Here is a 26,883-nt window from a genome sequence, read left to right as displayed (position 1 = left end):
AAATAAAAGTCAGTAGTTCATCAACAGTAAATATTTATTATAAAAATTGCTCTTATAGACACATTTCTGTTTCTATAATATATAATATTTATGTTCTTTGTGCCATTGTTTCACAAAATTATTCCTGTTCTTGTTATTTTCGACACAACAGCTTAAATAATAATTATATTACAACATTTGTGTGGCCGGCGCCGCGGCGCGACTCCGCGCGGCCCCCCGAGGAACGTTAACAATTCGATGTACACCGGGACCTGGCGGGGGCGCGCCGGCGGCGGCGGCTTGAGTATTCCTTCTATACTATACACAATTCTCGATAAATCCTGTCATTTTTGGTAACCAATGGCAATGAAACACTAATTACATTAAGTCATTGTAAAGTTACGTATGATTAGAGCGGTTTCTTAGAAACGCACCGACGAAGAAGACGGACGACAGAGCATCTACTGTCCACAAAATTATTGCTGAAGGTCACAACACGGGGTTCACTCGTCCGGCCGCGGGCAGGGGACCTACCGGCGGGCCGGCCCGCTGCCCGTCAGGCCCTAGCTTAAAAGTATGGCAAGTTAATATGACTCATTCTCTGAATTGCGGCCCACATTTACATAAACGATTTAATAAATAATTAAAGTAAACGATTTCAAAAACAATATAAATATTGTCGAAAACAAATTATATTTTTAACAAACATAACGCAACTGGAGAAAGCGAAGTCACGTTAACGCGCTCTGGGCCCGCCTTCAGAAAATAAGTCACAGGATGAGGGTGACGCGCTGACTAATATAGTCAGCGCGTCGAAACAAATGCACGATACTAACATGAACATGATTCGGATGATAACATAAATTATGACTTCTATACATTTGAACAACATGAAAATGGCGGGGAATGGAAGTTGACAATTCGTTTTGTACATGATTGCAAGCGGTCTGTCGCCGCGCGGCCCTCGCCGGGATCACAGTATTACGCTAATTGGTACAGTCGAGATAATTTAAAACTTAGGTGTATCGGCTCCTAATTAAGTACTTTAGAATTAAACTGGCGAGACCTCGGCGACGGGCGCCCGGCGGCGGCGAAAATATTCGTTACAAAGTATATTTAGGTGAATCTGTGTTCTATCAATATTCTAACTTACTTAAGTAAACCATCACAACCAACCATACGGACATGTGTAAAATAAAATATCGCGGTACGAAAATATTCAAAGTAAAAGAAGTCGAGGGCCGGGCGGCGGCCGGCGCGGCGGCCGGGCCGTTCCCGGCGGTTACTGGCAATTCTCCGAGACCCTAAATATAAACGAGCAGCAGGCGAACCTGCCGAGCGGCCGGACCGAGTAGAGGTCGTATGATACACACGCCCTCCGCGCCCTCCGCGCTCGCATCGATAATATCAATAAAATTATTACTTTACATATTTATTTACAGCGGCCGCGAGCGATGCGCCGTAATGCCCGACTCCGTATATAATATGTACACTAACATAGTTTCTCTCATTAGCTACCGAATCACATTTCTTTATTTGAGTAATTGACAACGGTGGACGAACATGCGCCGCAGCACGGAGTCGCATCCTACTTTAGTGAATTTGTACTTTGCTCTATTGAACGTCGTGCTAGGTGTGTTTGGTCCATGCGGTCGCAATTCCGTGGTCGGCGGACGGCCGCGGCGGCGTCGGCGGGGACGGTCGATAGCTTAACGAAAATGATACCCTTCGACGAGACGCCTAATATAATCGGACTTAAACAATAATTGAGCTTCGCGAGACGGGCGACGCGACGTCGATCCGATCCGTCGGTGCCGACCGTGAGTCCCGACGCCGCGGCCGCGGGCGCCGCCCTCGCAACCCGTTAGCGCTAACGACAGAACGCATCGGGGCCGGCCGCCGGGACGAGCGCGCGGTCGTCCCGGCGGCCGGGCCGGGGGTGACTAGATCTCTCGTGCTAGAGAAACCGGGTTGCGATCCGTTAAACGTAGTTCGATGTGTGAGGTGCTACCTCGGCTTCGGCCCGCCCGCCGCCCCCCGAGCGTCGGTAGAAAACTGAGGCGAACGCGGCAAATGAACTATGTACTCGATTCTCTTAAACTTTATACGATAGGAACTGTAGTGGCCGATAGCCGTGTACTCCTGCGAACTCATACGGAGATTCCCTAGTAAATAACGGTATGCGAGTAAAGACGGGGCGGTCGGCGGGGGCGGGCGGGGCCCTGGACAGATTACATTTTACAATTCCGTGTCAGGAATGTTTAAGTACAACGTAAAAATCGTCGATATCGATACAAATTCCAATCGCTCAGTCGCGCGGGACTGCTTATCACCGTAAGGCCGACTAATTGACACCCGATTGCAGTGCCGCCCCGGAGCGGGGGATGCGGAAATAATGAAAGGTCGGCGGTAGTTTAAGTACTCGCTACGCGTTTAATTACAATTCGTTCGACGCTGGCCGAGACTCGTCCCGGGCTCGGTACCGTCCGGTGAGTCTCGATTTCGGTTCATCCCCAAGAAGCGAGTTGCGCTTTACAAAGCTTCAAGTTAATTTTCAATTAATAAATTTCTGATAAAACTAAATGTTTTAACGAGCGCGACGGTCTACCCAGTAACGTAAATACCCAGAATCGCTCCAGAATCGCGGCACGGCCCATCCCCAGATACGTTCCGGTTGAAAATATCAAGACAGAAATAATTTTTAAACATCACCGTTCACTCCTTCGACGTAATAAATATAGCATTTATCTAATTAATTACATAATAATTTCAACAAAAATTTCAAACACCCGAGTTCATCTTTAACCGTCACGAAGCGTCCCTGTCCTGTCCACGCGCACTCAAAGAAAATAAAACTATCAAAAATAACTCGGCTCGCAATCGAGTCCCGTGTGTCGTCCGAAGCTAGCACCTTCCCATTAGTAATCACATAACACTAACTACTGACTGCTTGGCGGCGTGGCGCCGACTAGATTCGCCGCGCGGGCGGCCCTCGCCGCGCCGCGCGGCCGGCCTCAGCTGGCGCGCGCGGCACCGCCGCTATCACAGGCGCTCAGTGCTGCGCGGGCGCGTCCTGCCCGCGCGCCGCCCACTAACTCGTCGGCACCAGCTGCCGCACGAAGCTGTCCTCGCTCCAGCCCCAGTCGTCGCTCCACGCCTCCTCCGGGGGGTCCAGCGCCGACCGCGACGACAGGCTCAGCACGGAGCCCCAGTTGATGGTGCGCTGCTCGTCGTCGTCGTAGCCCGAGTCCCGGTCGGGCGGCGGCGGCGCGGGGAAGGGGGTGGCGCGGCCCGCCGCCGGGTCCCGCGCGCCGAGCACCTCGCAGCGCGCCGCGCACGCCGCCGCCGGCTCGAAGGCCGCGGGCGCCTCCTCGGCGTTCTCCCGCTCCATCTCGCGCTCGATGCCTCGCAGCGTGTTGCACACGAGTACGGAGCGCCGCAGGGAGGGGTCGGCCGTCTGCCGGAAGCGCGACAGCTTGAGCGCGCACAGGTTCATCATCTTGAACCTCCGCTCGCGGTAGCAGCGGCGGGAGGCGCAGCGGCCGGCGGCGCGGCCGTCGCAGCAGGCGCGCGCCGCGGCGCCGCCCAGCTCGAGGTAGGATTTGCCGTTCTCGGCGCGGATGGTGTCGTGCGCGCCGCACCAGCCGCCGCACCAGCGCCGGCGGCACGCGCGCCGCTCGTCGTCCTCGCGCCAGCACTCGCCGCCGCCCGCGCCCGCGGCCACCGCCTCCAGCCGCGCTATCGAGTCCTCAAAGCGAGCGACCTTGCCGCCGCCCTCGCACGATGAGCCGCCGCGCCGCTTGGCGCCGCACCCGCCGCCCGAGCCCTGCAAAAACCGACATTGCCACATTAGTAACGATTTTCATACAAAAATTCTCCTTCCCTCCTAAAATTCCTCTGATTTTAGAAACAGCAGGAAAGTATAAAAGTAATAAAAAGACTTCAAAATAGAAGCAGGGACGACCCGAGCGATATTCCGAAGGAGATACCTGCGCCCCGCACCCGAGTATCGCTTTGTGTAGCGACCCTTTTTTTGGGCGCAGCGTGCAGGCCGGGGACTGGGGAGCGACCCCTGCAGGTAGAGCGTCATGTCCCGAACGCCGCGCTGGGATTTACCCCGAACGACTGACGTTCGCCAAAAAAATATTATTTTTTCATACAAAAGACTTAAACGTGTTACGTGGGATACGCGGCCACAATTTTATTTTATAGTAATCGTAATCTTATTAGTTTTTTTTCTAAGATGTTCTATTGGAATAAGATATTGTGTGGTACTCTTAAAACTTGTTATATATGTATTTTATATTATGTATTTATAACGTATTACGTAGCCAATAGGTAAAACTAAGAAGAAAACTTTTTTTTCTTTGCTTTGTTCCTTTAAAAGTAGACAAATATTATTTATAATGTAATAAAACTAATAATAGAACATAAGCTGATTTGATTGAATAGAACTTGACTAAGTAGGAATTTAAAACATACCTACTATTCTCGTAGATACACAAATATTTTAATGTAATTCTAATTATACAAATTATTTCATTTATTACTTTCGTGTATTAGGTTCTATTCATAAACATGCCGCTTAGAGTAAACCCCATAAATCTCACTGTTCTCAGTTCTCACACGGCAGCGTGTAACTTCGTTTAACAGCTGCTCATGACTTCGAATTTATCATACAGCTACTCCTCGGCTGATAGGTATATTAATTGGTACAATAAAAAGTATCAGCGACGGCGGATTGCGAAGTAACGAACCAATGAAATAGGTATCCCGGTGTACGACGGTAAAAAAGGAATCATTAAAGTCAAGTCCATCGGGCGGCAGATGCCGGCACACCTGCCTCTACAATTAGGTGGCACACGCGTCTACTTCTGCCTACACACGCGCATATACGGCAAAATATGCCTGCGACAGTATTTAGTAATTCCGACTAAGTAAAGCATATTTTTAATAATTGCATCGACGTTATTTCAAGAGTCGAGACGTTGCATGCTGATAGCGCAACGAGAACGAGGCGAGTTGCCGAGCGCCGGCCGCGTTGACTCAGCGACTACTCATCGCGACGCCGCAAATTATATTTTTGCGTCATTCCTTTATCGTTCTGCGAAATGTGTCAGGCTATTATACGTAAATGTGGCGCTGCGCGAGTAACTTTTCATTCCGTGAATTAAAACTCTACCTCTGTGATAACTTTTATTCGGTAGAGAAGAAGACAAAAGTTTATATCACGCGTCGGGAGAATGCCATACATATTATATTGTAATGTAGCGGTGTCGTCGCCAGCGCTGGCGCTCATGAAAATAAATTTAGTATATGACGTTAGCCGCGTTGCCGCTCAGCCCTGTGGAACGTGGTCGTGCGACGTTGCCGCTCCGCGCGCTCTTTCTAATCTCGTCGTAAAGTTCTTTTTCTGATGCGCGGCGCGTCGCTCGTTCTGTCCGCTCGAAACTTGGGAACGTCTGACTTTATTTTATCCTTCTTATTTACCGGAGGAATACATATTTGTAATAGGAGCACTAGCTCAATAACGAATATTGTGGAGCTCTACCGAATGTAGAGTACGTATGTATTGCGAAATAACTGCTACAATACAAAATTAGGTACTCTACATTTGAAAAATATTTACGAGACCCCAAAAAATATTAATTTACTTATTTGAAAATTATTTCTCAGCATTATTTAAGGTAGGAAAAGTTCGATCGGCGAGGCGAGTCGAACGAACTTTCTATGGCATTGTGAGGAGCGAATAGATGACGGCACGACATTGCCTCACAGTGCGCTCGTTGTAGAGCGGGCGCGGGGGCCGGCGGGGCGCGCGGGGCGGGCGGGCGGTATGCGGGCGGCGCGCCTGTGTGCCGTACGTACGCGGCCGCACACACCCGCCTCCCATAATAACATCGCGTAGCGGCCGTCCGTTTCTATCTAGCGCTACAGGCCAGCTACCTACGCTCCGCCGAGCGCTGTATTATACTCGACTATAAAACGGGGTAGATACAATGGGGTGTTTTGCGCTACATTATACAGCTGGAGGGAAAGCATTAACTTTTTAATTATATATTTCAGTATATATTTATGTACGTAGAGTTCCAATACTCTACATAAATACTTTTTTTTAATCATTTAAGGTTTATATGCCATTTAATACTTTTCAAGAATTCGATAATGTATGTTTGTAAACTTTGCGACTAAAAATACTTTGACGTATTTTTTGCCGGCACAAGAACTAGCGAGTAATCTCAAGAGTGAGGGGGCGGAGCGCCGCAGTAACCAATTTCAGAGAACTCATCGTCGATTAATGATCGAATTTTTTGTTACAATAGAAGCACGTGACAGTCGTAAATTCATTCATTGAAAGGTTCGAACCTACGTTTGTTTACAGGTGGGCCGAGATTAGGGCGAGTGCCCACCGCGTACACTGCGGTAGTACCGTTAACTTTTTACTTGTCGAAAGATTTACACAATGCCCTGCCTCTTGATAGCCAAATAATTGGAAAGGATTTATTACTATAACGCGTTCATTGATGTTGAATAGTGATAGGTTGATGTTTTGTTTTAAAGCAGTTTTTAATTATTTTACTTGCTGTTTTCTATGAAATTACTAGTGAAATATAAACTGCTGGTACCAATATTTTTAATTTTAAAGAAAATTAAAAATATCGGTACTGACGTTTGCTTGGCTAAACAACAAAAATATATATCAATGTAGATTGTAGAGTGAACTCTACATCTTGAAGACTCTATTCCGATATGTTATTTTTCAAATTATATACATGGAATTTTTCTGTTTATTTAAACTTGCTTTTCTACTCATATTGGCGTCTATATTTAGTATTATAAACAGTCTTTAAGCCATTAAAATAATTAATGTAGAGTAATTTAAACAATCAAGCTCGCCTCAAGCCGCGAAGGCTTTATTTAATTTAAATAAAAATGTATTCGGTAGTATTCGCAAGTATGAGCCAACCCAGCCAAGGCAGCGGTCTCTGGCACGCACATTTCCGTGAGCGGCGAGCGGCGAGCGGCGAGGCCGCGTGCGCATGTGTGCGTGCGCGCCGCGGCCGTGTGTGCGCGGACCAGTCTCACATCCTGTTTAGTGGCCGACGCTGCAGCTTCGACGCCGAGCTTTTTATACGGTGACTGTCCCGTTTTCGTCCGCCGACTCTTATACTTTTTGAACGTTTTCCTTCTCGTTGTTTTCGATGAATTTTTAGGCGAACTCGATTTAACATACTCGAATGTGGAATAACTCGAGTTTTTACGTAACGACGTACGTAAAATAAGCGAAGCGTTGAGTGCGCAACACGAAGAATACCCTAATTGAGTCGATACGGGCGATTCCCGTGACGGTGCCTCACGCTTTGCTGGGGATTCACGTTTACGGAGCGGACCGTTACGGTAGAGCGGCGCGGCTGAGCGAGGTGACAATAAAAATCCGAGATCGTTTAAGAGCAAACAAAAGGAATCCCTCAGGAATGTGTGCCCGCATAAAAAGAAAGGGAATTCCCGAAACGCATTGTTTACAGTGTGCGGGCGCCGGGCGCGTGCGAGCCGCGTTATGCGCTTATTATGATGAGTTTCTTGTGGCAACGAGATGCAATGAAAGGGAAAATTGTAGTTTTTTGTCGAGCGAGCGCATGACGCATGCTTCTCCGAACGCAGCAGCCGGGCTGATTGGCTGGAATGTTGGACGGCGCTACGGACAAGATTCAGCCCTCTCAGGAATTTCCTCCTCACACTACTGCCAAGTAGCTTAGAGCTTTTGAACTCTTTTTGTTTATTTTTTATATCAACAGTAGTCTGTACATATTACATAATCATAAATTCAATTCAATAATTTTTACATTTCTTTAAAATTGGATCAACATTAAATTTATCCGAACTCTACCTAACAAACTTTGAAAAAACGAATACACTTATCCATTAAGAATTAGTATTTCACTGCAAGATAAGGGCAAGCTTTCTATCACAAATCACAACGAACGCGAACTCTACCTGCGGTTTTCTGTTATGGGTATTTGCAACGCACCTGTAAGCTTTCTGTAGTACAGGTGGACACGCTCACATGTTGAAGTTATTGATACCGTAGAACTTAACTAAGACTAAATGAGTTAAATCTCAATAATTAAAAACTGAACTTATGTACAGCACCTATTATAACTACGATGTATTTCATTTTTATAACAAAACTAGCTGTCCCGGCAAACGTTTCTTTGCCATATAAAGTATTTCGCCCGTATTATTTTATTGAAGTGACTGAATAAGTATGTCACCATGGCAACGTCCATCGCTATCACGTCGCACAAACAATGGTCGCCGCCAGTCTCGAGTTGTAATAATTTACTATTAATTATTCAACAAATGCACTTATCAATATAAAAAGTACCCAGTAGCCGATTCTCAGACCTACTGAATATGCATATAAAATTTGGTAAAAATCAGTAAAGCCGTTTCGGAGGAGTACGGTGACTAACATTGTGACACGAGAATTTTATATATAAGATAAAAAATATCTACAAACCTTTTAAAGGAGCTGAGGTCGCACAAAGCGCTGATGACTACTATTATTGAATGTTCTATTGATACAAAGTACGAACTAAAATCTTAACATTGTTTAAGGTAGTCAGCAGTAAATCAACCGCAAAGCGAATCTAGAAAGGGCTAAAGCTCGGTAGCTCTCAGTGGAGACTGGAGAGCGGCGAGTAGACGTCTCGCAAGTAGACATAAATCAGGCGGGCGCGGGATGAAGTTCGCGCGCTTTAGACAATAAATCAGGGCCGGGGGCGTACACAGATAATGACGTCACCGGCACGTATCCCGAGAATCCCCGGAAGAGGAGGAATAAAATAAAAATGTCACGTAGCGATCAGCTGTCGGGCGGCGCGGCGTGACGGCCGGGCCCGCGGTACGCATAACGACGCCGCAATAAAACTTATTTTTATGTTTTTCGCTCACAATGGCCGCGCGAAGGTCGAGCTATCTAAATGGGTCAATACACCGCGTACTACGAGCGTTGAACACGTGCTCTCGCGTTTGTAAATAGCGAGATATCGGCCGATTGTTGCAGTGATTAATGGGGGCGCGTAATGACTCGGCGCCGGCCGCCCGCCGCCCGCGCCGCTCGCTAATGTGTTCATTCATCGCCCCGACACTATTATTATTTGCCGGAGATGGTTTCGTTCGCATTCCGGCGATCGATCGCGACGGGCGCTGGTCAATGTCAAGGCTGCACTTGATATGCGGACGACTCCGCTAATCGCCGGCCCTGCGGAGTGCGGTGTCACCGCCGCCCGCTTCCGATCGACTGGTTATTGTGTCACTTCACTCACTCGTGCCGACACCTGCCCACTGACTCCTGATTATTTTACGTTACACTTGTTTATTTTGACGGTCTCGATAAGGCGATCGTGATGAGAGATAACTTTTAGGAAGTTTTTTTTATTTTTATCCGTCGTGATTTCGTTACTCTACTTTTGTATTTGCTTATCGTACGTATAATGTTATCAAACTCTACATTGTCGACGTGCTCTATGTTTGAGTATAATTTTGTTATTACTTGTAGTATTTATATACTGAAGTTGTTTATATTTTTCGCAGACTTATCGGTGCCTAAAGTATCTGAGTCAGTGGGCTTTTCAAAGTGCAAGTGAATAAGGATGTGTATAATGCTAACTCGCTGCTCTGATTCTCTTGGTTGATAAATATTGACTGTTCAAAACGCATAATGTTGCCTATAACACAATAAGTTCGTATAGTCTACATAATATTATGACGGCACCAACTCTGATCTTCTATAATATTATTCACAGCTTTTCAGATTTATTTGACAACATTCTAGTCGTCAATGTAACATAAGATTGTATAATCTATCAACTACTACTAAAACAGTCAGCTTCACCTGCTTCTGCAACTTTAGCAGCTGTTAATAACGGCTAACACTCACCACACTCCATATAACTCGGTAAGGTCGCAAGAAAAAGTTTCAAAGGAAGTTCCACATGTCGCGAGGAACGTGTCCCGGAGGTGCGTTATCAGGGGGTATCGCGATAAGGACGAGGTCACGGTTATCAATGAATCTCCATACGCCGGCCACATCTCGCGCCCATTCACCGCACCCCCCTCCCCTCCGCCCCCCCCCTCGCGCCGCGCCCTCCCCCCCGCTCGCCCCCCTCCCCGCCGCGCCCTTCGGCCCTCGCACCCTCGGTGCATCCATGCAACAAGTTACTTCCGGTCCTCCAAGACGTAAATCTTCTAAATTCACGGAACCTAAGACGTCACTTTCACCCTTAGTTGCGAATACATAAGGATCATGCGCTACGAGAGAATAGTCAGTCGAAACGATAGAGCGAGCTTTGACTCTGTACACGTGTGTCTGAAGAATTCTAATCGCAAGCTAACAAATCATCGAGGACATAATTACCGAAATCAATAGTGATCCACAAACGGAATTTCAATCGAATGCGCAGTAATAAAGTGCTATTTTTAATAATTTACCCTTTGACGTTGCAATTCAAATAAAGTTGTGTAAAACAGCAGTACATATTTTCAGGCTGCGGTGCCCAATTAAATATGGATGTGATTGAAAAACGCGTGTCCGGTAACGAGCGTGTACATAATTGGTGGGCGGCGGGCCCGGAGTGACCCAGTTGCGTTGCCCGGCGACCCGGGCCCGGCCGAGCTCTACCCGCTTTACCCGTGCTACCCGCTCTACCCGGCTACCCGCTCCCCGCTGTAGCCCACACCCACCCGCGCCCCACTAAATAACCTGCCCAAAACGACACCTTAACAAAGGTCGTTCAACTATCGCAAGATACACTTTTTTATTTAATTAGTCGATACTATTTGCTGACGCAGGTATATTTTAGGCGGACCGAGGTTTAGGTAAGCTTTTGTTTACCCCATATTTGATACGATCGACAGGCACGAGGCATTTAAAAAGATCCTAATTCAGTTGAAAGTCGAAACCAAACTATTGTCTAACTCTAAGATAAAATTGAAAACGCGCTGGAAAATAAACTTAATTGTTGTAAGCCGGGGCGACCACCCCTCAAGACGGCTCCTCAAAAGGGCGGCGGGGGAGAGTTGTATTTCTCCAAACTTGCGCTAAATTTCACTTTCACTGAAGACGCTGTGCGTAGACTTAGGCGCCCACACCCATCCCCACTCCGAGGAATAGTTTGTCCCAACTTCGAGCAAAAATCCTCTGCGAAACTTAAGAATTTAATACGCAGTCCTAATTGGGAAGCCGGAGCGAATGTATCGTCTCTTTAAAAGTTTGCGATCAATTCTGCAGCGTATATTTTTTACCCTCGGTGTCGACTGTCGTCACACCGTTATCTTGCACGGCCCTAAACGAATAAAACATAAAAAACGTCCGGCAAAAAAGTCCTTTTCTACTCGCAGAACCCTCCCGCCTCGTCGCCCTCCCCGAAGTTATAAAACGCTGAAGGCGACCGAGCCGGCGCTCCAAAATTATGTCTTCTCCCCGCCGCATAAAGTCTGAATTTCAAAGAGCGGGGCGCGCACACACGAGACTCGCTCGGCTGAAAGGCGAGCACACGAGCGTGGAAGCTCCAAAGTAAAATGAAAGCCGACTCGCTCTTAATTCACCCGCACATAGACGCGAATATCGTCGATGTGGCGCCCCCGCCCGCCCACCACCCGCCGCCCGCCGGGCATAAATAAGGGGGGCAACTCGCTTAACAAGAGAGCGAGCGGCGGGCGGCAGCCGGGGGCGGGCGGCGCCCTCCCGCCGGGCCCGGGGGCGGCGGGGGCTGCGGCGAAGGACGAATTAAGGAGATGAGAGAGCACACGCTCTCGAGAAACGAAACATCGTACTGTACAGGGAATTAAGGGCGAAAGCTCAAACAGGGCGGGCGCGCGAGATAAAAAGAATTCAAAATTTGCGATTGAAAATGTAGGCTGCATTTAGTAATTGTGATTCGTGAGAGATTTGGATAACATAATGTTAGGTATGTGTATTTATTTGTAGACTTTGCGTAGGAACTGAGAATTTTCTGTAGATATTATAACCTGCAGATGGGAGTTCGTAAAATAAATTATAATGTCTGAGATAAAACGTAAGTAAATCTTTTGCTTTAATAAATAGTAACAATAATATAATAATATATTTCAACAAAGATTTATACCTAGGCAGCTAAAAGAACCCCTATTAGGCATTATACGTTAACGTTCTATAATATCTATCGCAACTCTAACGCTGGCTATGAACTTGGTAAAGTCACCGTTGCGTTTCGTAGCACGTGAGTCACCCCGACTCATAAATTACAAACTATATCCCACTGGAGTTAGGGTTTGTTTTCGGCAAAATTGCCAGCTCTCCTTTGTCTTGCTGACGCGGGCACGGCAAAATGGGTCGTATTTTAGCGGAGGAGGGTTCATTTCGCTCGGGCGGGAGCGTAATATTCTTGGATAGAGGGTGGGTATAAATTTTCCAATGGGGGCAGACGGGGCGACGTCGCGCGAGGGCGCCGCTGAGTCACGGCGGCGGGCGAGGGAGGGTGGTGGCGGGGGGCGGCGCGGCGGGGGCGGGCGGGCACATATTGGAAGAGTATCTACCACTCACATGTCACAAAGTTTTCTCCGCATCGGGAAACTTTGTTAACGTCACCCGAGCACGTGGCCTCCGCGGCTAAGCCGTAATTGGCGCGTTTTCCGCTCACCGCGAATTTCCACAAACTTTCCCGAACATCTCGCCGAAATATCAACAAATTTTATACTGCCTTCTTATTGCCTCGTTAAGTATTTACGAGACTTTAGTTCATGAACTCCTTGTGTGCGCTTATAACGAGTGTGTGATAATAACCGATGATGTATCAAGCTTTAGATGTTCTAAACTCTTAATTAAAAATCGTAAAAACACGCTAAGAGTTTCATACAATAATCTTATATCTTTAAACGAGCATTTCTTGTATATAATATACATATATAATTGGAATCTCGGAATCGGCTCCAACGATTTTCATGAAATTTAGCTATATTTACTAGCCGTTGCCCGCAACTTCGTCCGCGTGAATGTATGTAATTAAAATCGAAATTTAGAAAATTGAACACCCATCAATGACTATTTTATTTGGATCTATATTACACACGAAATTTTTAATTTACATCAAAGACCCAGGAAACTTGAACCTCAGATACTTATCGTTTTGAAAAATCCTTTCTTAAAAAAGGAAGAAGAAATTAAAATATAAATAAAATATAAAGAAAGAAGAAATTAAAATATAAATAAAATTTAAGGGGTAATCCATACAAAAACATAACTTTTGGCCTATTTTTTCTCTATAACGGTACGGAACCCTTCATGCGCGAGTCCGACTCGCACTTGGTCGATTTTATTGTAAACATTGTATCAAATCCGGGCAATCTATACAACAAAAAAAGAATTTTGAAAATCTGACCACAAACAGCAAAGTAAACATTAACTCCTCCTTTTTTGAAAGTCGGTTAAAAAAGTATCTAAGATGTTGACCAGGGATGTAAGGTATCATCATGCCAAATTTCATTGAAATCGGTTCAGCGGATTCAGAGATTAGCCTGTACAAACAGACAAACCGACAAACAGACAGAGAAACAAAAATTTCAAAAACAGTTAAAATGTATTCTATTACTCTTCTACTATGCCCCTGACTCGTTTTTTCAAGTTTATTTTCAATGTACAAAAATTTTACCTCTACGATTTTATTATAAGTATAGATATAGATATAGATAGAGGGTTTGGTGGGCGATAAATCGATCTAGCTAGGAATCATTTTTCGAGTAATAATTTAGTAAATTCTTTTTGTTTTTGCAAACTACAAAAGGAGACATATTTTCGATAATAGGTGTACTAATTAAATTGATACTGAATTTCTGTAGAATTATTTTTCCATCGTGAATATTATCTAATCATGACTATGTACACACAATTTATATGTATAAGACGGCTATCTTCTTATAAAATTACAAAAAAACTTATCGTATTCTATTTGAGATATATAAAAAGTTGTACATGACATATGCAAATAAAGTAGTATAAAATATGAATGAAATTAGTCGGGTAGGTTATGTTTTTATTATTGTTTTAATGAGCCCGTTTCTGTATAATTCGCGGGGCTATCGGAGAGTTCCATCGTCACCTCGAGGACAGATAAGGCGGTGATAACGATACGCTTGCAACGTTCTTACACTTCAGCGCCGCACACTTTACACATACATTATCATTCAATTAAGACTTCGCCGCCCGTAATTACGACTTTTCACGATATTTAAAAGCTCACTTATGCGATGACTCAGATTAATGTGATGATTTAATTGGCTGAGATAAGTGGAATTCCGTAGTTTTCTAACTGACAGATAGTGATAAGCCGTTTATTATGACTGCTGATTGTTTACAAACATTAGTTATGTACTACTAAGTATGTAAACGGTTGGATAATATTTGCGAGCAGCACCGCTCGCTCTCGGGGCCGGGATGATCCTGGCGCCAATTACATTATGTACTAACTCGGCGCGGGCGGAGGTTCTTATATATTTCTTACCCCCTCGAGCGACTCCGCAAAGCGCGGGAATGATTTTCTCACAAACTCTAAGTCGACCCTTTATCTGAGCTCACTGGAAACTCTCGCGTTGTTTTATAATTCATTTGAAATATCAGTTTCGTTTTATAATGGAATATTAATATTCATATTATTTTTGCGATCCTAAGCGAGGGCCGGCCTCGGGGCGAGGGGCTCGCGCGACTGCCGACCCTCGAATTCGATAATGGACTACGTAAGCCCATTGTAGTGTCGGAGATTAGGGCTCGAGCTTTTTTACAATAACGTCGAGTAATAGTTTCTCCGTTTGAAGTATGATCGTCCGACCGAAGAGTGATGGAAAATATTTTTTGTTAATTTTTTAAAAGAACCCTGAAGACTCTTTTCAGTCGACGCCCGGTCCTGGTAGTGTACCACGAGGTCCTCCGGCCACGAGCTGCTTTGCATAAGTAATGACCGCGGCCCCGCGCCCCCGCCCTCGCCCCGCCCTAGGCCTATCGATTGCGGCGGCGCGAGGGCGGGCCGCATCGCCGTAATTGTCACACGAACAAAATTAAACCCCGCCCTGGCAATATCGACCCTCCGCCCACCGCATAGAGCTCACTGTCGCTCGCGCGCGCCCTCGATTGAATACCGAACGTGTTATAGTCCGCTCCGAGTTCGGAGGCGGTAATAGAGCCTTCGAAGAGTCTATGACAGAGTTTAATTAGACAGGCGCAGGATAGCAACAAATGGATTTTGCTTGTCGATCTCGGGCTCGAGCGCGCTCGCCTGCGATATCGGCGTAGTGTAAAATAAATGACGAGCGCGCCGCCGAGTGCGGTTTTCGTTCTATTTACACTGCGATATATAAATGAGTTCCGACCGACGGTCGAAAATCAGTGTCCTATTTAAATAAGCGAAAATTAAATAGTTAATTTGCGGAGGCTTTCGTTCGGACTGGTTTGATGCGGCCGAGCGAACAATATTTTGTTTCTAGTGTGTTTAATGGTGATCGATTATTCCGAGTACAGACAAAACGGGAGCAAAATAGTAAATACCCGCTTGTGCGATAGAATATTCCCCGCACGATCGCAAATTTTGACACCTAGAAGCTGATCTGTATTCTAGCCTTCTCTTTTACCTAAAGTATCTCCTATTTTCTGAGCAGAATTTTCTTAGTTTTCTCTCAAATATTCGCTGTAATTGGCGAACGTTTCGGGCGACGGAGCCGGTCGCATGTTCGTCTAATAGCTCGGTTTTTTAGCGCGAGCAGCGACGAAAGTATGGTGAAAGTGGCGCATTGACGTCACCCACACACGCGCACGCGCACGGTTGCCCCACGACGGTTGCAACACGCGCGCGAGAAACGACCGGCCTGATACCAGCCGGCCTCTCGAGACACGTTCTCTCGACTCTTGGCCAACGCTGACACTATTACGTTCTTGACGTGAAACTCCGATCTGGTGAGGGTATGCGTTGAAGTAATCGTTAGTGTCTTTACCTACTTTTAATATCTTCAAGAGGAAATCAAGACGAAGGGCTCGTAAATCACAGGCAGGATTTATCCATCTGCAGGATATGTCAGTCTAAAATTAAAAGCTCCTCATAACGTTACGCCATGATGGGTAACCACAACGACAAAGATGTCTGCAGTATGCAAAATCAACGTCAATCATGGACAATCATAGACAAATGTATTCTATATTTTGGATACCCCAGTACATAAAACGATGGCTCAAACGAGTTGCTTTATTCAGCAGGTTAGCATTACATAAAATCAATGACATAACCCAAACATTTTATATAAAAACTTCATTGAAGATACAATAAACGACAACAAAAGTGAGGATTACCTCGTTTCTACTAGACAGAACTACAGACATTGTAAATAAATTAGGGACACAATGATAGGGCAGATAACGTCGCCCGGGGCAGAGATAATTAGGGTTGCTACCTCCACGATTTTTCCTACAAATTCGTCCGAGTCCACTACAGAAAGATTGACTAGTAGAGATTGCCCATTAGCAATATATATTTATATACTTGATTTACTTTGTGTTTTTAGTATGTCTTCCATATTAATATTTTTAATTCGAAAGTCTGTCTGTCTGCTAACTCTTTACTATTAAACTGATGATATGAAATTCGGTATGGAGATAGTTTGAGTCTGATTACTGACATGATACTTTTTACTCCTAAAATAATGAATGCGCAACGGAGTTGCGGACGTCATCAATTCCACTTTTTGTGCATCATTACGTTATGTAAAATTGTTTTATTCCTCATATTTTGGTGCAATAAATTGTTCTTGTACTGTATTGAAAGTACGTAGCAGCCCTGACAATAATTGGCGATCAGCTGATCGGTCCCGAACCTGTTCCGATTATTGTTACATAATTCATACCCATCCCGTACGACCCGTCAGCCGCTAGACGACCCGGCGACACACATCTATCAAATCCTGACGGTATATCATAAATAATTTACTTTATTGTGTTGCATTTGAATACGAGGTTTAGAGAGGAAAATAGTAAAGTTTTTTGAGGAAAAAACAGACATACAGGTATGTTTTGAAGTTAAGAATTAGCTCTTATAATGAAACACTATAAAACTAAACCCTATTCTCAATTTACATCATACTGTGTCAATGTAATTCAGTAAGTAGAGACTTAAAGCTAAATAAGTATACAAGTAAATGAAATTAATTTTATTTTGAATAAAACACCAAAGAACTAACCCTTATTCTCAATCTGTAGTTTGTATGTGTGAATATAAATATTTAACACAGGCATAGAACGTGTCTCATTACTAATGCATAAGCTGAAAAAGCCAATCATTTTTTATTTGCAAAAGCAAAGGAGTGACGTCACGAGCTCTCCAATACTGAAGATTAGAAGTGGGGTTAAAACTCGGGGCTGCTGACGTCGGGACCCTACTATTGGCTTGTACAATAAAACATACTCATTAAATTTGATCACATTTTTTTTATAGAAATTCTACTTATGTACTTTTTATTTTTTATAAGATTATTGTATGTTAATAAAAATATATCTGATAATATGTAATTGTTGAAATAAATATATGAATTTGATTTCACAGAATTTCACAACACTTCATTTTTTTTTTAAGATAATCGCAATACCTTAATTATATTATATCTACAGTACTCCCAAATTAATAATGCACATGAAAATCTTCGCTAATTGTCGTAATCACGGAAACACCCGAAACTATGAAACGTAAGAGCCCCAAAGGCACTTGCATTTTGCACCTTGTTCAAAGGAAATAGAACTAAATATCATATTTCATCACCGTCACCAAACAGTCTTACATTTTATAATTAAGTAAAGTATACATGTATAAGATTTACTAAATGTAAAACCAACGGCGGTGACCACACACGAATAATTAATATGAAAAAAAAATGAGATCTAGAGAGCAGAGAGTAGATTATTATTATAGGAAAGTATATGTAATTGTGCGAGTGTGTAATTCCGACGCTCGGGAAATACGACCGTTGCCGAAAAATTACGAAAATTTCTGTGCGCTTTTGAAAACTTTGGGAGCACTAGGGCCACTAGGTACTGTCTACGCACTCTCGTAGACTCCCTGTAATAATTTCGTAGACCCGCTACGAGACCGCTACGAGACCGTTACGGCGCTACGGGATAGGGATGTTGGCTGTTGTAGACAACACAAATTTTAATTATTTTAATAATTATATTATTAGTTACTTGGTATTGTTGTTCATTTTGGTATTGCAGATTTTATTATTTTTTTAGAATTAATAATGAAGAGTTGAATCGAGTTTTTAAACTTTATCGGATGTCGATGATAATCCGTAGTAGTAAAATAGTAATCGTTCTGAGTGGTACCTAGGCTTGTGGCATAATTCACATATAAATTATTATAATTGTCTATGTGAAATTTGTTACCGCAAAAAATTTGCTAAACTAACAAATAATTAAGAGTACAGGTACGTACAGCAGCTATTTTGTTGGGATCTCAAATTTGAACAAAATCTATAAAATTGAGAATGAATGCAAATTGACCCGTTAACGAGTCAATAGTTAAGACGTAACTCATTACTTATTAGAAGTAGGACTTCGAGATACTAAGTAATGAGAAAAGCCAAAACGTGCGACTTCCTTCGGCCCCCTTTGCGGCTTATTACGGCGCGCTTCGAAATAAGAATGAATTTTTAATGAAGCCCACCCGGCGGGCGAGCGCCCCCGCCGCCCCCTCGCCCCCCTCCAGCCGGGGGGAAGCAGGGGGGCACAGGCTGCGCACTTAGAAGATTAGTCCCGAGAGCTTAGAAGGCTGAATGGCTAACAATTCTATAAGAGGTCACGAGAAATTTTCTTTTACCGTATTAACATTGCCATTCCGCAAATTATCTGCTGAAGTTGTGGTAATTGTAGTGTATTAAGTATGTTTTGTAAACATTCGAGTATAGAATACAATAATTAAGTAGATGGCATATGAATTTTAAACAGCCATTATTTTTATTTACGACTTAATTTTATCTTGCGCCAGACAAAATTATTACAATAACAATTTAATTGAATGAAATACAACTTCATTGAGAATTCCAGTAAAAAAGTTGTCTAATTACAATAACGATTGTAATAAAACACATCCGATGATTTACGGCGGAACGTCGTGTTACGTACGGTATGCTAATCGTTTCGCGGGTCGAGTGCCCGACGATAGAGCAATCATAAAGATAAGGCGTCGACCCCGAGGTGCAATGTAAATATGTAGGTTTTATGGCGTAAACAAAAAGATCGGGCGCTACGTCAGCGGCGCGTCACTCGGCGACGTCACGGGAAGTCCACGCTAGATACCGCGCGGGTTCAATGTCGACCTATCTATCGGCCATCAATCACGCCGGCCGCCCCGCCGCCGCCCCCGCCGACCTCCCACACGCCGATCGGATTCCGCGCGATCGCGGCTATTAATACGTGTAGGTACGAATCTAAATATAACTCTAATTACCGTTACATACGCGCCGGCCTACGTCACGCCGCGTGTGATCGACGGCGGCCCGGGGAAATATTTATTTAATTACCGCTCGCGGCTGAGAACCTCCGACTTCCGAGGCTATGTTTACTAACATCTCGCGGATAACATAATATTATATCGATATATCGTTTGAACGTCCGCGGCGCCTCGATTCAGCACGCCCCGACATTTATACCGCGAAGATGATCGATCATATTCATTGAGAAAATCGAGTTATCGGTGTACCTCGTGCGTGACTAACGGGCGGCGGCGGGAGCGAGGCCGGCGGTGTTTACAAACTTCCGTCACGAGCGATCACTTGTCACTGGGACGTGTTCCTCGCGCGAATAATGGCGAGCCCTCGCCCGCTGACATTGTCCCACTTCCGTCTGCCGCGTCTAGACGCAGCGCCGATGGCCGGCGCCCTAATCCGCCCATTAGCATACCGCGGAATCCCCGGATAGATCTACGGGTACGGTCTGGGAACCGAAACAATCCCCGGCTGCTAACCTTGGTCCGTTTGAACGTTATCGCTTCCGCGAAAAATAACGACTGCGAACGCTTTACCCGACCGGATAATACGAGTATTGTAAAAAAGTTCACTAAAGAACGTCCCTTCGAACCCATAACCCATTCATAGGGAGATTGAATAAAATAAACGATTTATAGTATTCAAAGATAGCTCGCTATTCTTGTACACGAAAGGCACGCACCCTTGCGTCGGGGCCCCGTCGGGCAGGGGTGAATGCATTGGGGTGGCGCCCCGGCCCCGTGCAGTAGGCGCGTAGTAGCTGCAATAACGGAGCAGTGAAAGTGTCGCGGCTCGCTTCAACCGTCAATGGGTGAAGACGTCCTCCCTGCGCCCCGCCGGCTTCTCAAACTCGAAGGTAATAGTAAATTTACTCGAGGATGTGGCACACACTCGCCGCCGGGCTCGCGGCGCGGTTTGCGCTTCGACGGCTGGTCGACTTGTAAGTTATTGTGTCCGAGGCGGTGGCACTACAGTCTACATCAAACGAGCGGGCGAAACGAGCACGTCGTCATTATCTCGGCGCATGAATGAAACGGAACGTAATTCGAAATGTATCGCGTGCCATAATCCGCGTGCATTAATCTCGCTCAAACGCCGATCGTTGCGTAACACTCGCGGCTCAAGTTCATTGATCCACTTAACGTCCGCGCTAAATGTGTCGTTGTTGTTGAATGTCAAAACAATGTTACATAATTAAACGCGTTTACATGCCATCGAGCACGTGTCTCGGTCTCGGCTGTCGGCCGGCGCTCCTGCGGCCCGCCCGCTTCCGACCGCGCGTCACATTGTTTATTTATGAGCTTATGATTATAAAATGACGTTTTACTCCATTCCGATATCGTCGACCGGCTCCCCGCATAATAATAGCGTTCATTCATAAACGATTTATGCTACCTACGGATCGTTGGGGCATTAGTGAAGCCATTATCACGTAATTATACCTAAACAGGATTTTGCGAGTGCCGTCTGTAGTAAAACTAACCTCACTGTTTGTTTACATTCATTACGATAGTTATGCTAATAGTTTAGTTCGGATCGCGGGCGAGATTACACACAAATATTTCGTGCCCAATGACAGTACATCTACAGTAAATCTATATCAAACGAAGTCTACTCGGTACGCACATTTTTTAGTTAAAATACCAGACGTACCTTGGCATCGTTACAGTAAAATTTAAGACATTTTAACACGACAAACCCATTTTTTTAAAGAAAGGAAGTCTGGAATTATTATTATCCAAAAATCATAAAAATAATACATGTAAAGTGCAACATACGCGCGTCGAACACCGGCGGCGCTGGCTTAAAATTGATGTGCACTGAGCTCCAAGAGCGGCACTTGACAATACAAGAGCCGAACGTAAAACAAACATTAAATGATTTATGTCTGCCGTTAAACTTTCACCCCGGCCTGAACTTGACCGTCAACACGAAAATGGCAATAAAAACATCACACGATGACGTCAATTTACATAAATTATCGGCGTCGGCAAGTCTGCTCGTTACAGATGCAGTGTTTACACAGGTACTACAAGCGTACTACGTAATTAGGTCGGCCGGCCTCGATAACATCTTTGTATTTATTTAAATTCGCCACATCCATATTAATTTATGATATTGTTGACTTTGAACTCTAATGACTTGTGGATTTTCATTTACATATTGCTCCGATTCCGCGGGAGAGGAATTCAATAGTTGGCTGGGTATTTTACAGTACTATCGAGATCTTGCTACTTGAGCGGGATAGATTTTTACTTTGGCGAATCTAAAGGTTTTTTTATCTGTTCAATCAAGTTGTTGATTCTAATCAAAACTCCTACTGATAACTGAATACATAAACTCCTATCCAAAGCCACACAAAACTGACATATTATGACATTCAAAATGGAGTAAGAAACTGGAAGTTATTTTGACAACAACGTTGCAATAAAGGTAAGTACTAAGTATCATAAATTACAAAGGGCCGACAGCTCGTGAGTATTGTAAACAACTCAGAAAGTAAAAGGATTTCCAAAATAAACATACAACAAACCATAACAAGCAGGTGTAAAGTAAATACAATAGTGCACAATCGGTGCACCTGAGTTCGGAAGCCGATATTCTAAACAGGTGTGAACGGCCGTCATTCACGGGCGGTGTCGATGCCCCATATAGTGTCTCCAAGTTCATTGAGTCACACAATAGGCTCATAATTGGTTGTAAAGCGTTTATGTCAAAACACGTCGCCGCTTTACATAATTAGCGTCGTTAGCATAGCGATTATTATGCGTGTCTCCGTATGCGGTGTGACGTCCGCTGCTCACTGTTTACTAACTTTTACCACGTGCTCGATTGTTAACGCGGTAATGAAACCCGCCGAGATTTATAGTGTCGTGTCTGACGCGACGTGCGATCAGATGGAGCGGTTTTGCACTACGTCCGATCCGAACCGAGAATCATGAATGATGGAGCGAAGTAAGGTAACTGAAGTTTGAGACTGGAGTTATTGCGCTGTTATAGATATTATTTGTATAGTGCATATTGTTCTACGTCTACTTCAGACCTTTTTTCACGGGTTCAGATTGGACGAACTGTTCTCCCGCCGCCATCGGGAAGAACTTTTATTTTACTACTAATCTCAAAGTACGTACGTATTCGTGTTTAAATATGAAAATTTTATTAAAATCTAATATGTTTAAAAGTCATAGCAGCTTCACCAGACACTCCCCCGGTGTTCCTACATTTTCAATTAAATATTGATTGGGAACTAAATCCTTAGTGACAAAGAGACTTATTATCAAGATTTTATGTAAAAAATAATAATATTTAAGTACTTTTAAGGATGTATTTAATATTTTAATCTAACGGTAACTTGGACAATGTAAAATGTCAAAAATTAAACGATGTTAGAAAACTTCAGAATGAATATGCCTGGCGAAACGAATCCCATAATTCCCATACGCTACAGTTTTCCAACTTCGACATCGTCTTTTATTTTCTATGAACTTAATGATTCAATGATTTGACACATAATGAAATACATCAAGTTTAAGGAGATCTTTCGGAGAAGGTTAATAATTTAATAATCTCTTAATAATTTGGTTCGCAGTCACGATATAATAGGTACCTATAGCTACAAAATGGTACTCTCTTATTCCGATTGTTCAATCAAAAGAAAATCTACTTGTGATATCAAGACGAAACTTTTATTTACAATATTATAAGAAATTTAAAGTCTTGATAGCCTAACTTAAATTAGACATCTGACTTTCAGCATATCGCTATAATACCGCCTTGGCAAGCCGACGGTTGGCAGCGTTGAGCGAATGCACGTGACTGCAACAAGTCGCATTCCACGGTGCACCCTGCGCCTACCCCCTCCCTCCCCCCCTCCACGCACTAGGCCTCCACACGTCAGCAAGTGTCCAAGAATTTTTGTAACAAATTGCGAGCGGCCTAGCAACCTTGACCCATCTCGAACTGTCTACGGGTTAAAACACCTTGTAAACTATTCGTATTGTTACCTACGAGCTGAATGTGAAATTCTAAGCAGTTTCTTGCTGTATATTTTTTTGTCAGGTTCACGACTAGACTTATCTTACTGATCCTTGTGTAACGAGGATTGGAGTGTTTTTTACATGGGGGTAAACTAATGGCTTTGAAAAGGCTTTGAATCATGAATTTTATGATTTTACAAGAAATTATTATTTATAATGTTCTTAATTGTTTGGGGTTTTTAGTAAAAAAAACTACGGAAGAATTGTAAACAAAAAATGCATTTAGCTAAATGCATGCCCTGTTTTTATATTATTGCAATATTATATATGCCAGAAGTTTTTGCAGATCAGTCAATTTATCCGGTATAATGAAAAATTTCTCATCAATTTTTTTTTGTCAATTCAAGTCAATAAAAATTTTACCTAAGGCATAATTTTTTATTAACCTTACTGCTTAAATTAATATGATAATCTCATGGAAAATAAGAAATATCAATCTTTTCTACAACCCAAAATGTTTGCCGCGAATAACGTCGCATCTGCAATAAATCGCGCTAAATCGTATTCTTTAAATTTCCCGCCAAACCAAGTGCCAACGACCCCTCTATTCTTTATTTTCCTCTTTGATTTTTGTTTCTCTGTTATCATAGTACTTAACATTTTATCAGCACTATCAGCGATAGGATGATAAACCAAACGTTTACTTTTGTATCATTTTCTATATTAAGATTAAAAGACGTGTACTAACGCGAGGTTTCATTTACGTTACCATAGTAACGCTTGTATCAAAACGGAAACATACGACTTTGGTTTCTTCATCTTGCCGTTCTCATAGATTTAGGAACCGGTTGCGTCTGACGCATAGTTTTATTTGTGTGAGGGTATTAGGTATTATTGTTACAATTTTATTTGTCCGGCCTCATTTCAAAAATGCTAGATTTACTCAACTACGACAATTAATCTATGTACTAAAAATATCCAATGATATGTTAATATAATCTAACTAGTAGACAGCCAGCATTTGTGTTGCGCTGACCCAAATAAATAGGACTTAATTTAAAAGTATTCTACAAATACAACGAAATCTAAATTTGTAATAAAGCGTAGCTGTATAGAAAGTAAAGTGCGTTCGCGCTGGCAAGCCAACTCGGCGATAATTAATGTGGAGTCGAGCGAGCGGCGCCGGCAGCCTCGCACCGCGCCGACAAAAAACCCGCTTCGACACAAAAACACCCGTCATCCGAGCGAGACTGCGCTATTGGTTAGAGAGAGACGGCGCACGTACGTATTTCTATGACGAGTTCTCGCTCGCCTCGAGCATCGCGCAGTTATCGAGATTCGAGGCGTATAGCGCTTTGATTTAAAACTACAGAATGCGCCCTTCTATCTATCACATGACGTTTGACAGGTCGCCGGAAATGCGCCGAGATGTCAGATTCAAAAAAAGGCGCGCAACCTAATAAAACTATAACAAAAGTTTCAACTTTTGATTATGTTAAAATAATGGAAAAATACCAACGGAGTACACGACCAAGGACAAAAGCAATAATATAAGCAAGTCGAGAAACTTAACAGAGCATATAGAAAAGTATTTTAGTCGAGCTTAATACTAAATTAGTTACCTACTTATAATTTTTTCTAAGTATTAAGAGAATATATTTGAGATTTAGAAGCACTGTATTACCGTATTAATTGTTATAATTTTATTAAGATACAAAGCATATAGCTTATACTAACTTACATAAATCAAACTAAATAACTACTACATTTTGATAGATCTGGTCACTAAGGGTCATGAGTCTTACTCCTAAGATAATAATTATAAAAAAAATATTTTTAAACAGGTACAACTTATTTATGTCCCAAATTTCAACAAAATTTTTAATGAAACATACTGCAAATTGCTTGGCCATAGTTAAGCTTCGAAGTTCACACAAAGCTTTAACATGAGCTTGTTGTATAATATGAGGCCAACACAGACACAGTCTTTGTCGAAATTCACATTTTACGTAACTTCGAAAAAGACGGTGTTTTCACTTACGACTACTGTTTATGTCTATTACTTGTCAAATTACATTGAATACTACCCTACTTCTGTCAATTTTTACATTGACAAAAGGGACACCAAAGATATTTTGTTGATACTTGAAATAAAACGAATTAGATGACAGCACGTGAAACACAACTAAAACTAAGCTCTTACCTGGAAATCACTCCACATTTTCATGGGGATACACCATAATTTCCATAAGAAAACATCACACGAATCACGATAACAACTGTCAAAGTGTCACAGCACGGCGTCACGTCGCGAGCGAACAGAGTGGCAGCCGAGCGCAGACTGAAGCGAGTGGCGCGCCGACCCCGGCCACTTACGACGTTTTTCCGCTGCCGCCGCGCTCGGCCGCGCTCGGGGCCGCTCGGGCCCGCTCGGCGCCCACCTGCAGACAACAAAACCGCATCAACTGCTGCCACCACGACACACCCGCTCTTCTAGAAATACAACCTTCCGATATACCTATGTTCGTTAATTTTTTTCTCCTCATTACAGTACTATTCGTGAAGTCAGAAATACTTTTATGATTTTTTTAAAACTCAATATCGAAATTAGACCTAAAAAGTATGCAGTTTCGATTCTTTATGTCAGACTCAACCATATAAGAATTAAGAGTATTTTAGAAATTTTTAAAGAAATAGGTTCAAATTAATTTCATTCGGATTTGGGGACAATGCATTTTTTGTATCATAGTTTATTACTTATTTAAAAGACGAGAGTCGTTTATTAAGATATTTAACTTACAAAGGCGTATCGTATAACATTTTGATGGAGCGCGTAAGTTGTAACAAAGTCCGAAGAAAACTTCTCGTCAACCTGATAATAAAATATGACAAAAAGCTTTCCGAACAAAGTTTGGAGTGCGCCCTGCACTCGCCGTTACGTAGCAGGAAGTTCGTAGCAGTAAAACTTCGTAGCGCCTCGTAGCGTGAAAGTTTTGATTTCAACGATTTGCGTTGCGGCAAAGAGGGCCGCGAGGCCGCACTAGATCTGTGGCCCTGCGCCCCGGACCCGGCGCCGCGATAACTCACTACCGTATCGCTCGCGTGCCGTCCATCGCTCGTTTTGGTCGCGTTCAGCGAGGATCCCTCCCGTGACGACCCGTCGATGGACAGCGACGGAGTTCCCCGATCGCTTCGTTAGATTTATCCGTTCTGTCATCTCTCGCGAGAGTGCGCCACTCGCATGGCTAAAACTTACCGTTGTACACGCTGGAAATAATTGTGCTCGGAGTCGGGGAGCGCTTTCCACGCCGCGTGGTGGTCCGGCTCGGCCGCGGTGGGCCCACTGCGCCGCAGCAATGGACGCCCGCAGATC

General features: G+C 43.7%; 1 protein-coding gene across 1 annotated transcript; it reads right to left on the bottom strand.

Moving 5' to 3' along the window:
• Positions 1-54: 54 nt before the first annotated feature.
• LOC121726446 lies at positions 55-25,902 on the bottom strand. Its single transcript, XM_042113825.1, has 2 exons — positions 25,714-25,902; positions 55-3,805 (listed from the first exon to the last, which is right to left on the bottom strand). Exons 1-2 carry the CDS (start codon positions 25,735-25,737, stop codon positions 3,071-3,073), a joined length of 759 nt encoding a protein of 252 aa, XP_041969759.1. The 5' UTR covers positions 25,738-25,902; the 3' UTR covers positions 55-3,070.
• Positions 25,903-26,883: the final 981 nt, after the last annotated feature.

Source organism: Aricia agestis, chromosome 4 (genome assembly GCF_905147365.1).
Source record: "Aricia agestis chromosome 4, ilAriAges1.1, whole genome shotgun sequence".
Taxonomy (NCBI): Eukaryota; Metazoa; Arthropoda; class Insecta; order Lepidoptera; family Lycaenidae; genus Aricia; species Aricia agestis.
The sequence above is the reverse complement of the archived record's forward strand: the minus strand, read 5'-3'. Positions and strand labels throughout refer to the sequence as shown.